Source organism: Scardinius erythrophthalmus (genome assembly GCF_964197995.2).
Source record: "Scardinius erythrophthalmus genome assembly, chromosome: 7".
In the NCBI taxonomy this organism is placed as follows: domain Eukaryota; kingdom Metazoa; phylum Chordata; class Actinopteri; order Cypriniformes; family Leuciscidae; genus Scardinius; species Scardinius erythrophthalmus.
Window position 1 is genome coordinate 14,983,418 of NC_138227.1, and position 15,142 is coordinate 14,998,559.

The window sequence follows — 15,142 nt, forward strand, 5'->3', positions numbered from 1 at the left end:
TAGGAACTTCAGACAACAGTGCATATGCTGTATGGGGGGGGGGGGTGTCAAATATGGTGTCTCTGATTTGGAGGTCTCAGTTATCTCAGTTATCAACATTAGGTTAACAGTTTGAATGGAAAACATTACTGCCGTTTAACACTTCGGTTGTGGAAGAATGCATTTATATCTTTCCCAATATGTTCAATAAACTTCTTTATAAAATGTCCTTAAGTTAGAAAAAAACAACATAGCTTTTTATTCAGATGTTTGTTCAGATAAGATATTTTACATGTAATTTCACTTTCACAGGTAAAACAGAAAAAAAGAAAATGGACTGAGCAAACATTTTAGCCTTCAGAAAACAACAACAATTTATTAACAAAATAATCCTTTATACAAATTAAGAACACTTTTAGCAAGAGTTTCAGCAGATTTTCAAAGTTGGAAAACAAATACTTAAAGAAAAATGTATGCAATATCTCATCATTTGAAAACAGCAAATAAAACCTTATTTTCTGACATGTGAGATGATCATGGGTGCTGCATTTTTACCTTTTTTACCTTTTTTATAACCAGGGTTAAAATATGTAAAAAGTTTCTCAGTGAAAGACTGACCAGTGAAAGAATAAATATGAGATATGGACTTCACATCATAAAAGGAAACCAGACCCTCCTCATAATCCACAAACACACCCACTACCTGAGGCTTCACTCTCAGAGACAGAGAGACAGCAGGGCATTCATAAGCCTGATAGTGATTCCTATTCTTCAGGACTATAATCCAGTATCCATCCTCAGGAGATGCTGTGATCATTCCCTTCCTGTGAATGGATTCTCTGGCCACTCCTAAATCCCAATCCATGTTTCCCTTTACCTGCACCTCAAAATAAAATCTCCCTGAGCTGAATCCCTCTTTTCCCAGGACACATGTACCAGTGTCAAACCTCTTTGGGTTGTCTGGGAGTTTAAGCTCAATGTCTCCATGCTTCACTTGTTTTCCATCATCAGACAGGATGAGTATTGGATGAGCTGTATCAGGATCCAGAGTCACATCCACTGAGAGAGAGATCAGATATGAATGCTATGACTTGGATGTGTATAATGTCAAAAAGAAAGTATTGTGTAGATTTTGGGACATGACTTTAAATTATGACTAATTTATTGTGTGATATGAACATGGACATCACAGATTACCTGTATATCGCTGCATCCTCTTCAGCACTGTAGAAACAAAAAACAATAAATCATTATGAGAGACATTTTAATGATACATATATGTATTTAATAAATTTGTTCAGATCCTGTTCTCTGATGGATATGAAAATGGATTTTGAGACATTGTGAATTTTATGTTTACATTGCATGCTTGATTATTGATCTCCTTCAACTGAAGATGCCCTATTTCTATTATAAGAGCACTCCTGACAAGATTCTGTTACCAGTTTTGTTGAGTTTCTCATCTAGAGTCTCCTGCAGCTGAATCAAAGCTTTCCTCAGATTCCCCACACTCTCATGAGTGTCACTGATACTGATCTCAGTCCAGCTGCTGGTGTGTGCAGGTCTGCTCATCGACGGGTAAATCTACAGCAGGAGAGAGCAGAAATCTCTCAGCATGGGGAGTGTTGTGCTGTGAGCAGACAGAAGGATCTACACTGACCTGTAGGAGGTGCAGGTGATCCTCAGTGTGTGAGAGACGCTCCAGCTCAGTGTCTCTCCTCTTTAGCTCAGTGATCTCCTGCTCCAGCTCTTTAATAAACTCTTCAGTCTGCTTCTCTGCTGCTCTCTGCTTCTGCTCCATCATCTCCAGCAACTCAGACTGACATCTCTCAATGGAGCGGATCAGATCAGTGAAGAACTCAATATTCTCTGCTTTCTCTTTCTCTGATGTTTCCTGATAAATCAAGGAATAAATTATATTTTATAGCTACTTCAGCACCTTTTTTACAAAGCAAAATTTTAACATCATAATACAGAGAATATTTAACTTCATCAATTTTATTTTCACAAATGCAATCTCATTCAATTGTTTATTTCCAATGTCGCCTAGACAGCAATAAAAATAAAATAAAGACTTAAATAATTTGTTTCTCTGATATATTTTCCCTTAAAGGTGACATATTATGCCCCTTTTCACAAGATGTAATGTAAATCTATGGTGTCCCCACAATGTGTCTGTGAAATGTAAGCTCAAAATACCCCCCGGATCATTTATTATAGCTTGTCAAAGTTGCCCCTTTTTGGGTGTGAGCAAAAATGTGCCATTTTGGTGTGTGTCCCTTTAAATGCGAATGAGCAACTGAACCCCACCCCCATTCAGAAGACGGACGATCCTTTACAGGAGCTAAATTCGGATGCAATAACAAAACACACAAATAATCTCACTCATCCAAAATCTCAGAAATAACCAGTAGCGGAGTGCAGCCTTACAGAGAGACTCAGGAAGAGGTTGCAACTTTTAGACGCATCAGGACGTTTCTGAATGCTTAGTGGATACATTTATGTAGTTGTTGTTGAGTTACATTGATTCACTTGGTACACTTTTTTGGTTGTACCAGTTTGCAACAATTACTAGTTATATCATAGAATACAAGATACATCATAGGATCCATTAGCGTCTGCACTAAGCCATCCAGCTGATATCTCTAAAAAAGCTCTAATTTTAATAATGTTGAACCAAGGGAAAAAAAGGCTTCTGGGGGGGGGGGGGCAGGGGGGGGCTAGGTTGATGACACTTTCATAGTGCAAAGGACCCTAGGTTGATTTTACTCCGAACTATCCCTTTACACACGGGAAAAAGTCAGATTTTCATGATATGTCACCTTTAAAAAACACCCCAGTAATCTCACATTTATATCCTTTCAGAAAAGATCTCAACAATGTCTCAATTGTACTGTGATTAGCCAAGAAAACAAAGTCTGCAATAAAAAGTTAGAGATTTTTATATATGAACTAATTTGTTAACATTGGTTAATCCTGGATAACAAATTATCTTAGCTATCCACATTCATTATACAGGTCAATATTCAGGTCACCAATGTTTTTGTTTTTATTTTTCTAAAGAAATTGAACATTTATCCAAAAGAATTTCACAAAACACATCATGAGATTTTTTTTTTAATTAAAACATTCTGGTAAGTACTCACTTTTCTGAGTTCTTCTAAGTGTTTGAGGTCTTGAATCCTCTTCATTCTGTCCTGGATCATCTGCTGCATGTCAGTATGCATCTTCATCAGCTGAGACTACAGACAGAACAGAAAAACACAGACACTCGACAGATTTAACACCATCTAACACAAATGTCATGTTACAGTACATTGTGTATTTATGTTGTTACCTTCATTTCTTTGCTCTCCTCCTCTATAGAAACAGTGTTGTGAGTCTTATGGTCTGTTACAGCACAGAGGAAACACACACATGTCTGATCATCTCTACAGAACAGCTCCAGAGGTTTATCATGTTTCTGACAGATATGGTCCTCAAGATTCTCCACAGGATCGATCAGTTTGTGTTTCTTTAGCTTTGGGACTCTCTGATGAGGCTCCAGGTGAGTTTGACAGTAAGAGCTCTGACACACCAGGCACATCTTCAGAGCTTTCTTCTTTATATCATCACAGATGTCACAGAGAACCTCAGATTTACTCTGGCCAGACTTTTCCTTAATGAGCAGCACAACCTCTCTGAGTGCCGTGTTGATCTTGAGGTCGGGTCGTTTACTGAAATGTTCTTTACATAATGGACAGTTGTAGGTCTGACTGTTTTCCCAGCACTGGTTCAGGCAGCTCTTACAGAAGTTGTGTCCACATGGAGTGCTGACTGGATCAGTGAACGCATCCAGACAGATCGAGCACTGGAGCTCCTCTGATAGAGCACCACTGGAGGATGACAGAGCTGGAGACAAAGATGAAGAAGCACTATTAAACACCAAAATTTAGAACTGATTTATACATGAACTTTTTTTGCAAAAACAAAAAATAAAAAAATAAACTCATCAACAATCAACAGTTAGCGATTAGCATTTCATTAAGGGAAGAATAATGCATAGATCTGGTTCATTAGATGTGAGTTATTTTAATTACTGACTTGTTAGAGGTCTATCCAGACTCCTGGCCTCGCTTTGTTTTGGTGATGTTGGTAAAGCTACTGCCATTGCCCTTTTCTACTTCTAAGCATACAGGGCAAAACCACAACACACAAAACACGATCAGCACTTAATTTTATCTTATACAACAGTTGTAATATTAAGTTTAATATGTGTCTTCTTTTTTAATGTAATAAGAATGTTCACCTTCAGATTTCACTTCTGTTTCTTCGAGTGCAGACTGCAGAACATGTACTTCCTGGTTCCTTAGTCTTGACGAGACACGTATGCCACTTTTCTTTACAACCAATCAAATGACACTCTCACTCTTAATACAGTTCTAAATCATTTCAATTAAACAAACTATTTAAATAATAATAATAATAATAATAAAAATTAGTAAACTAGTTGTGCATTTGACTACTGCATAAACCTGGTTAAACTTATTCCATGAAGCAGATCACAAACATTAAAAACTTTTTCAGTAAAATCTTAAATAGGTTACTACTATAACTTACCTATTAGTGAGTATCAGCTTTGGTGTGATCATAGATTATCTGAATAAATCGTCTTTTTAAGAGTAAAATAGGTTTCAGGCTGTTGTCGATCAGTTTAGTTTCACTTTCACTCGATGATGTCATAGTCCCTCTCATCAATGTTAGATATAAAAAACTTATAAGAACAGTCCTTATAATTCTTATAATTAAGTCCTTAAATTCAATTAAAAAGTCATTTGGTGGGCAAAACTTTTTTGACATGATTATATGACTCTCCACAAGTGTGTCGCAAATCACTGCATTGTTTCCTGCATGGCTTTTCAGTAGCACCACTTGGACACACAAAAACAAACAGACAAATCGCCCCGTAGCAGGCATACGATTCACGAGCAAATAACTATATTCTTTAATCGAATATTGAATTTGTGAGTTTTAATGGTTTGATATATATCTTGAATGAATGAACTCTCTAAAATTCATCAGAGCAGTTTCTTCAGCAACATATAGCCTATCTTATTTATCAAACGATAAATTTCACTAGCCTACATCAGTATAAGATATATTATTTCATGTCATGTCACAGGTCATTAATACTTAACTCTCACAGAGCCCGTCTACGGAGAGCCTTGGCACTCCCTATTCAGCCCCATTGTATTGATTTTGGTTGCAGTTCCATTAGAATTCCACTGGGGGTGATCGCGAGCGAGTGCAGACTGAATGGGAGTCAATGGGGCTAGACGGCTAAATGTGTCTCTTTCACCCGATTGCCATTGAGAAATCTCAGATTTTATTGTAGGTTTTGCAAGTTCAACATGGGTTATAGGTCGAAAGTTGAATGAACGAGTACTTATTTCTTTTCTATTTCTTACAGGTTGAGTTGTTGTTGCCCATAACACGCTAGCATTCTGCTAATGACGTCAGCATTCTGACGTCATTGACATTTTAAAAGACTTTTTAAACCAAATAAGTGACTCTAAAAAAATCTAACACCCAGCAATGTGTAATTTCTTTGCATCTTCTTTCGAATACAACATTCAAATTACTAGACAAAAAATTATATCCTGAGAAAAGTGGGTTTTGAGGGTTTTTCGCCATAGACCTCCATTCATTCTGCACTCGCTCGCGAGCGCCCCCGCATGGACAGAGACGTGTTACTGCAACCAATCCAGAACCCGGAAGTAAGCAGAGAGTGCCAATTCTCTTCCTATTAGACATTCTCTGACTCTCATTAACAATGCACAGATATGCCGGCTGATGGACTGCCGGTGTTACGGATCAACTGGGGATCATGTTAACTGGGGACGCGCGCGTGCTCGCAGATAATTTTACCTGGATTTCCAGCAGATGTTGAACGGTGACAGATTCGTCACAGCGAATCTTTCACTGAGCAGATTTAAAAGCTTTCCACGTTATTGGTAAATGTTTGTATCATATAGAGCTGGTAAGTCCCGCCCCTTCCGTAAAACCCCGCTGGACCTCAAAGTTGAAAAACCGTCAATGCAAGTGAATGGGAGAAAATTATTATTTTCTGATCCCGTTTTAATTTGTGCCATGAATTGAACATATGTTGTCTGTGAATTTTTTATATAACTCTCCATGCTACGAGTTTGACAGTATATAGTATGATTCTACTATGGAGGCAGATTAGTCTCAAATATTATTCACGCAAAAAAACATGATTCACACATGCGTAGACAATTTCACATGCATGAAACCTAATTCACGTACCCAAAAAAAAATCACGTGCGTGAAATAAATATACATTCACAAAAAGCAATTCACGTGCACAAAATAAAATTATATATTCGTAAAATATATTTCACAAATGCAAAACACAATTCGTAGAAATACAACTGTGCACAAAAACCTTTGAATGTTTAAAATGTACGAGTTAATCCTTGAATGTGAATGTGCAAATCGTCATCCACGTGTGTGAATCGCCTTGGTTGTGTGTGTGTGTTTTTGAGACTTTCCTGGCAGCGCAATCCTCCCTACACAGAGGAGTCGTACTCTTTAGCCAATCAGATTTAAGCTTATCAATCGGCCAATCAGTATCACGTGAGGGCGGGCGTACCGACATGTTACGTCATCAGCTTTCGACCAGTTCATGGCTAAGCAGAGGTATGTGTAATTGATCGTTCATTTCTGTGTTAACTGTTGTTAAAGAAGTTCGAGATCAGTTGAAGCAATAGTTTATGAACTACTGTTTAGTCTACATGTGAACATTAACATTTATTGTTAGTATTGATGGATTTTCATGTCCTGTGCTGTCCACCACACATTCATGTATGTAGTGAAGTGCATATGGAGACATCTCTTTTGTTTTAAGCTGCATATATTATGTAGTTTTATCGTTTCAGATTTTCGAGACAGATGACTTATGAAGATGCAGACAACCAGTATTGTGATCTTACCATTCCTACTGTAATTCTTTTTAAAACAGTCATGTTGCAAGCCATCCATTTTGACAGTTGTTTCAACAAGAGGTTTAAAGTGATGCATTGTTACTGTATTCATTTGTCTCCTGCAGACTATATGTAACCTGGTCTAGGAATAAAGCACTGCTATTCAAGCATTATTAAATGTTCTTGTCAGAATTAAAAGATTCAAAGTTTAAATTTAAAAATGTACAAAGTTTCCGAATCCTTTGAGAATAAAATATACATAAAATGACTTGATCATGTTTAATGTCCCTGTTACATATGAAGATCATGAACTGACAATCTTAAGTATGAAGCACAACATTCAGTACAGAGAAATATACGTCTCTTCCAGAGTTGTGAGATCTAGTCAGAGTCTTCTTTGCTTTTAAAATATATAAATATAAGTGCAATACATCAAGTGAAAAGTTAACAAATGAACTGTGTTCAATCCAGTCATCAACCTCTCTGTTAGGACATATTTAAAACAGTAAAAACCTATAGTACAAGAGGTGCAGACAGAGGACGTGGGAGATTAAGTGATGGTATTTGAATAGAGTTTACTGAGTAATCTTAGTTGCATAATCTTAATGACCTCCCTATGATAAGTACCTTTGTCTGATCAGCATAAAATCAGATTCGCCTGTTTTACTAGGCAAAGTAAAATGAATGCTTCACAACATTGTCCTGTGACACTAAACATCTTGAGATGACAATACAGCACAAAACATAAGTGAATGTTGAATTTATTGGTAACACTTTACAATAAGGTTCACTAGTTAACATTAGTTAATGTATTAACTAACCATGAGCAATACATTTGCTGCTGTGTTTGTTAATCTTTGTTAACGTTGGTTAAAAATACAGCTGTTCATTGTTAGTTCACAGTGCATTAACTAATGTTAACAAGATGTTAATGAAGTATTAGCAAATTAGTAAATTGAAGTATTGCAATTAACATTAACAAAAAATAATAAATAATGTATACATGCACTTCATTATTAGTCCATGTTAACTAATGAAATGTTATTTTAAAGTGGTACCAAGATATTAATACAAAAAAGTAAAGTATAAAAGAGAATAAAGAAACAACATGAATTAAGATGTTTGTGACTGCTATCCAGATGTCATGCCAAAGGTGAGTAATCCTGAAAATGCAGGGAAACAACAAAACAACAAGTGTTTCATAATTTAATAACACACACAAATGGCAAATTAACACTGTGTGCTCATTAAAACAGGTCTATATACTATTTAAAGAACAATCTCGATGAGGCCAGTGCTAAGAGAGCTAGGGTGGGTATTAGCCACAGATGATTGTTTTGCACTCGATGTGATTATTGAAGCTGTGAGAGCTGTCTGTACCTGCAGCTAAAATACAACAGAACAAGCGTCATTCTTCTTCATTTTTGATACGATATGGGACATCTGAATACCACAACACTTGCACTTATCAGTAAATAGTTCATAAACTATTGCTTCAACTGATCTTTAACTACAGTTAACACAGAAATGAACGATCAACAATTAGCCATGAACTGGTCGAAAGCTGATGACGTAACATGCCGGTACGCCCGCCCTCACGTGATACTGATTGGTCGATTGATAAGCTTAAATCTGATTGGCTAAAGAGTACGACTCCTCTGTGTAGGGAGGATTGCGCTGCCAGGAAAGTCTCAAAAACACACACACACAACCAAGGCGATACACACACGTGAATGACGATTTGCACATTCACATTCAAGGATAAACTCGTACATTTTAAACATTCAAAGGTTTTTGTGCAGAGTTGTATTTCTACGAATTGTGTTTTGCATTTGTGAAATATATTTTACGAATATATAATTTTATTTTGTGCACGTGAATTTCTTTTTGTGAATGTATTTTTTTTTTCACGCACGTGAATTTTTTTTGGGGGGGGTTCGTGAATTAGGTTTCATGCATGTGAAACTGTCTACGCATGTATGAATCATGTTTTTTGCATGAATAATATTTGAGACTAATCTGCTTCCATATTTCTTCAGCTAGCAGTTGTGGAAAAGACAACGAGAAAGACTACATGTCGCCTATGTGACGTCACCCCATAAAGTTGACTTACCCGTGGTTTTCGCCAACCTCAACGATTTTGTCCTCTCCCTGAAAGAAGGCGGTGAAGTGCACCAAAAACACAGCCATGTTTAGCGGGATCCGTGAGCTAGTCCGTGTGCTAGTGGTGTTGACGTTTCAAACGCGTCGAGAGTTGTAGTCCACAAAGTGCTCTCACACAAAGTCTAACCGTATCAAACTTCTACCCGCTAAATTGTATCATTCTTTACACGAAAAGTTATATAAAAAATTCACAGACAACATATGTTCACATTCATGGCACAATTCAAACGGGACCAGAAAATAATTATTTTCTCCCATTCACTTGCATTGACGGTTTTTCAACTTTGAGGTCCAGCGGGGTTTTGCGGAAGGGGCGGGACTTACCAGCTCTATATGATACAAACATTTAACAGGACACTGTTGTTTACTCTGTCGCTGCTCCGCTGAATGTTTCAGACGCCTTTAAGGGAAGTTTTAATGTGTTTTAATTTCACGACACAGACCACGCCCACATTATTTTGTTACATTCGTTTCAATGAAATTAAATATCTGATGACAACTGTAAGTAGATTAAATAAATTATGCTATTGACATTGTGTCTTTGCAGTGCATGTGTATTCACAGATTATTGTTATGAATATGATGCCAATTTGTGGCTTAATTTAAATTGGGCAGCATGCTGTAGTAAAAGGGATGTCAAACATGTATTTATTATTTATTTTTATGTTACTGAGGAATGAGTTAAAGCATAAAGCATACAGTAGGCTACACTCCATAAATGTTCCTAAAGAGTGTTGAAAATTGAGAAGCCATAGCTTATGGATCCAGTGAATTACCCACAGCATTTATTCAGGGGAATGTTCAACAAACATATTCATTAGCTAACAGGTATGAAAGCAACAATAACAAAAGGAAGGAAAAAAAAAAATAGGCAAATGTAAATGCATGCAGGACAGCTGTATTTGCCAACAGTGGAAGATCTGACCACACAGTCCCACCTTCAACATTCTGAACATCTAAGGAATCTAAGGAAGGGAGAACAAACTACAGACTTAAGTTGCATGTTAATGAAGAACCAGGGCCGTTTCTAGGCATAGGCAAACTAGGCGGTCGCCTAGGGCGCAAACAGCTGGGGGGCGCCAGTGAGAGCCCTCACCACACCAAGAGATTTTTTTTCTCACCTAGGCGAGTGGAAGAAAATCCTTTTTTTTTTTACATTTCCGATAATGGATAGTATATTTGCACTAAGTTCCTGTCTTTTTGGCAAAAAGACGCCTACTGCTTAATATCTACAGTGGCATAGGTCGTAAGGCGTGAGGTGCTTGAAAGTAGCTTTTGATGCGTTCGACCCGAGTTCGAATCCGCCTTTTGCCTAACTCGCTCTTCTCCCTTTTCCCAAGACATGAGATGTAAAATTTATAGCCTAGCATAAAGGTCTCTAGCGTTACATTTTGTTAACAAACTAAAATCGAAATCGTGATATGGCTTCGTGCCTTTATAAAACAGCACAAGACTTTAATTAAGTAGCCTATATAGGCATTCTGTTTGTGCTGCGTGATTTAAAGAAAAGTGCGCACTTTGCTCATGCGATCAGGTGTTTTTCTCCAAAATAAAAGCTCAAGGTTTTATTTCTTGGAACTTGCAAGTGAAAAAATTAGGACAGAAGTATTGTAATTTTCCTATACTATAGTAGGCAATAATGTAAAATATACTTACTGTATATAATTTATACTGTACATATTATTGGCTATATGGATTTTACGTCATAAGAATACTTAAAAATCTTAAAAGTGATAATGTAATGTAGATTGAGACTCTATATCATAACTAAAATGTTTGAGCCCTTTAGTGTCCAGGTACAAGTCAATGTTTTTTCTTTGTTCAATGTGCACAGTTCATGGGTTGAAGCTCTTAATTTTTAGCTCTCAAAGTGCACCAGATTGATGCATTAATTTAACCTTAAAATGTACAAAATTTTCTAGCGGGGGAGCATGCCCCCGAAACCCCCTAGAGGGACAGGGGTCCACCCAACATATTTTCACAAAATCCTATGGGAGAGAACGATCATTTATTAATTAATTTATTAACTACTCCAGCATAGTGCAACAACAAAGTCCTTTTAAGTGAGTAAAACTGTTAATGTAAAATTACAATATATAATTTTTATATATAATATATAATTATATATAATAATGGGGGGGGGGGGGGGTGCTCAATAGGAATCTTGCCTAGGGTGCCAAAAAGGCTAGAAACGGCCCTGTGAAGAACAGTTACTTGTTCTGCAATGTATATGTATACATTTTTCTTACCCATTGGCCAGTTTGGCCTTCATACCAATGCTGCTCTCCATCTAATATAATCATGTTATATTAGTAAATAAATGTCACAGTTATATGATCTTTTTAAGAACAATTTAACACACCATCACCCTTCATTGTGAAATTTTCACATCTCCTCAGTCAAATGAAGAGAACTGACATAATTTATATTATATAAAAAGATTGTGTCATATTTCTTTTGTTAAAGAGGTCAGCAAAAAAGTAAACAATAAAGCATTTCCTATTGTTTTAGAGAGGGTCATGCTATTCGTGTGAGGAGACAAATGATTAAGAGGTTAGTGATGTGCATATGTGAATATTAGCCAGAGAATCAGCATATCAGTATATATTTGTAATAATTCATTATCACTATATCATATATGTTTTGCTCATTTCAGTAATACAATTTGTGGTTGCCTCTCAGTGTTTTTCAAAGGACTTTAATCACTAAAGACAAAGTGTTCTCTACATGTCCAATACAAGACATTAGATACACAACATTCAAGTTCATGCTCCTACTGAGCATAATATACATTTATACATTTAGCAAACACTTTCATCCAAAGCAACTTACATTGCAAGTACACATTTACATTATTATCAGTTCTTGCTTTCTCTGGGAATCAAACCCGTGACCTTGGTGTTGCAAGCACCAATGCTCTACTGTTTGAGCTACACAAAGTACACAAAGTACAATTCAATATTACTATATTTGCTATAGCCTATAGAATTGTTCTGAAAGAAGAAGAGTTAAAATTAGTTTTTATTTTTATCTGTTGAAAATGGTACAAGTTCATGAGATAATTAACTTCATGACCCTACGTGTATAAGCATAGCTGCTTTATGTCCAGGGAAAAGGATCCAGAGGCGTCAGAGCTGGTTGTACAGAAAAGAGATTTTACAGCAGAGTAAAATAAGCTGATAAGTGTTTATATAAAAAATAATAGATTCATTATAAAATTAGGCTATATGCAGATCAATAAATGCAACTTGAAAAAAAATGTAAATGACTTTGCAATTTATGTTTCTTTTAGGTAGCCTAGCTACTTTAATTTAATCTACATCTGTTGTTATTTGTGATTAGAACTCATGACAACACTACAGAAAATATGATACACTAATGTTGAGAAGAGTCTTCTGAAGTGCGCTTAAGTCTGTTCATCCAGTGAAACCGAATGTCCCATGTTAACATAGGCGTGGTTTCTGAGCTTGACACTAAAGTATGTTAAACTCCTTTGAAATTGCTTCAAATACGCAGGAATACACACTTCAAAAACAAATCGCTTTATTATGCATACCAGTGTGTATACAACTGGTGAAACATGCGTTTTTAATCATGGATCCGTGAAAAATGGCTGCGACGAATCTGTAGCCGTCTAACATCTGCTGGAAATCCAGGTAAAACTATCTGCGTGCACGCGCGTTCCCCAGTTAACATGATCCCCAGTTGATCCGTAACACCGACATGTGCACAAACTGACTGAATCACATTTGCTAGTATTCCTTTGAGCAACAATTCTGTTGCGCCTTCTGGCCCATTTCTATCTGCGTCTCATATTGACGCTAAAGGGTGCCATGTGCGTTCGATGTAGACGAAATGTCAAAAGCGTCAATATATGACGCCCAACGGGCAGACAATTCAGTGCATTCACCAATGAGCACCTTTCACCATCCACTGGTGCCTGTTTACATTATTGTTTACATCAATGTTACATCCAGTGCCTGTTTACATGAAATGTTACATTGAGAGATACACTTACAGTGTAACTATGTGCAATTACACTTGACTTAGGGCTACACTGTAAAAAATAAAAACAGAAAATATACCGGTAATTTAATTCAAAATACAGGTAAAACACCTGCAAAAAAAAAAAAAAAAAAAAAAACATACAGAAAATACCTTCAAATTTATATAGTACATTGTGCCCTATTTTTACAGACCTTTTTTTTTTTACAGTGTACAGGGTGGGCCATTTATATGGATACACCGTAATAACATGGGAATGGTTGGTGATATTAAAGTCCTGTTTGTGGCACATTAGTATATGTGAGGGGGCAAACTCCTCAAGATGGGTGGTGACCATGACATATACTCTAATTTGCCACAAACAGGACTTTAATATCACCAACCATTCCCATGTTATTACGGTGTATCCATATAAATGGCCCACCCTGTACTATGTGCACTACACCCATGTATAGTATATAGTTTCAGTATATATTTAGTTTTGACTGTTGTATATGTTGATGTGTTATTTTATCTGTCAATGGTATATTATGTTCACTTGTTGTTCTGCTTGTACTAATTTTATGTTGCAAGAAAGTTGCCTTAATTCTGAATTACAGTATTGTTTATGTCATGTACAGAGATCACACGACAATGAAGAATTGAACATAAACAGTTTATTCAAAAATCCAACAATAGAGCACACAGGAGAAAGCTTAATAAAACAACCGTGTATAACCTACATGACAATCAGTAAGAGAGAGAGAGAGAGAGAGAGAGAGAGAGAGAGAGAGAGAGAGAAAGCTTAAAACTTAAAAACTTAAAAGCAGTTTTTTAAAGGGGTGGTTGATTATGATTTCACTTTTCTAACTTTAGTTAGTGTGTAATGTTGCTGTTTGAGCATGAACAACATCTGCAAAGTTACAATGCTCAAAGTTAAAAGCAAAGGGAGATATTTGTTTTTAAAGAAATCGTTTTTTAAGGAAGTCAACAAACGGCTGGTAGGGACTACAGGACATTCCTCCTGAGTTAGTGACATCACCAACCCTAAAATTTACATAAACCCCACCCCCGGAACACGATTTATAGATTATCAAGACAGAATATGCTAATCAATGACTAGAAGATAACTACACATAAGTAAATTCATCAACTAACCATTCAAAAACGTCCAGTTGCATTCTACATGTTGTCACTTCTTCTTGAGTCTCTCCATCTTTGTCTGAATCCGGTTGGAACATAAAAGGCTAAAAGTTTTTGAAATTTTCAGTGCATGTATGTGTGAGTTTAAGCTGTTGTAGCTCCGCCCCCTGTTCAGGGAGCAGCAGCTCATTTGCATTTAAAGGAACAGACACAAAACTGTGCGTTTTTGCTCACCCTCAAAAAATGACAATTTTAACATGCTATATAAAAATATCTGTGGGGTATTTTGAGCTAAAACTTCTGGGGACATCAGAGACTTATTTGACATCTTGTGAAAAGGGTATTATACCACCCCTTTAAAGGAACACGCTGACTTTTTGGGACTTTAGCCTATTCACCGTAGACCCCAGAGTTAGATAAGTCCATACATACCCTTCTCATCTCCGTGCGTGCCATAACTCTGTCTGACGCACCCATCGCTAGCCTAGCTTAGCATAAATACGCACCCATCGCTAGCCTAGCTTAGCACAAATACTGGAGGTAAACGGCTCCATCTAGCCTACTGCTCCCAATAAGTGACAAAATAATGCCAACATTTTCCTATTTACATGTTGTGATTTGTATAGTCACAGATACAACATGAACAAATAACAAAGTCACATGAGACACAGCCATCTTCAAACCGTATACATACTGGGAACTATCAGAAGGCGAAGCACTGCTACTTGGGCGGGGTGATTTGCTCGCAGCACCTGAGAAGCCCTGTGGTGAGGAGCAGAGCGTTCGCTCAGAGTTCGAGCTCTTCCAGGCTTTATAATGGCAGTGAATAGCTGTATGTCTTTGGAAGTGTATCAAAGCGCATCTATTCATGATTAAAGTGCTCCAAGCAT

The 15,142-nt window shown here is 36.9% G+C and overlaps 2 protein-coding genes across 3 annotated transcripts in view; both read right to left on the reverse strand.

The window, feature by feature from the left end:
• LOC308693715 (E3 ubiquitin-protein ligase TRIM39-like) overlaps positions 1-15,142 on the reverse strand; it is a gene marked incomplete at both ends in the record, with an annotated part of 764,022 nt that overhangs the window by 736,675 nt on the left and 12,205 nt on the right. The gene's annotated exons all lie outside the window — the stretch shown is intronic.
• On the reverse strand, positions 212-5,213 carry LOC308693583 (E3 ubiquitin-protein ligase TRIM39-like). Of its 2 annotated transcripts, none has more exons than XM_081370578.1 (9): positions 4,579-5,213; positions 4,268-4,358; positions 4,063-4,144; positions 3,317-3,870; positions 3,126-3,221; positions 1,640-1,873; positions 1,422-1,563; positions 1,177-1,203; positions 212-1,038 (listed from the first exon to the last, which is right to left on the reverse strand). In XM_081370578.1, the coding sequence occupies exons 3-9, from the start codon at positions 4,127-4,129 to the stop codon at positions 491-493; spliced, it is 1,668 nt and encodes a 555-aa protein (XP_081226704.1). In that variant the 5' UTR covers positions 4,130-4,144; positions 4,268-4,358; positions 4,579-5,213; the 3' UTR covers positions 212-490. The 2 variants fall into 2 exon arrangements, with proteins under 2 accessions (XP_081226704.1, XP_081226705.1); XM_081370579.1 differs by having other exon boundaries at positions 4,268-4,332; positions 4,579-4,709.

Excerpts from the sequence above, each read along its gene's own strand:
- LOC308693583 (XM_081370578.1), bottom strand. The coding sequence starts at position 4,129 with ATGGCAGTAGCTTTACCAACATCACCAAAACAAAGCGAGGCCAGGAGT. Across the intron at positions 1,874-3,125 it reads ACTTAGAAGAACTCAGAAAA|GAAACATCAGAGAAAGAGAA; the intron begins GTGAGTACTTAC and ends TTGATTTATCAG. Across the intron at positions 1,039-1,176 it reads GAGGATGCAGCGATATACAG|TGGATGTGACTCTGGATCCT; the intron begins GTAATCTGTGAT and ends TCTCTCTCTCAG.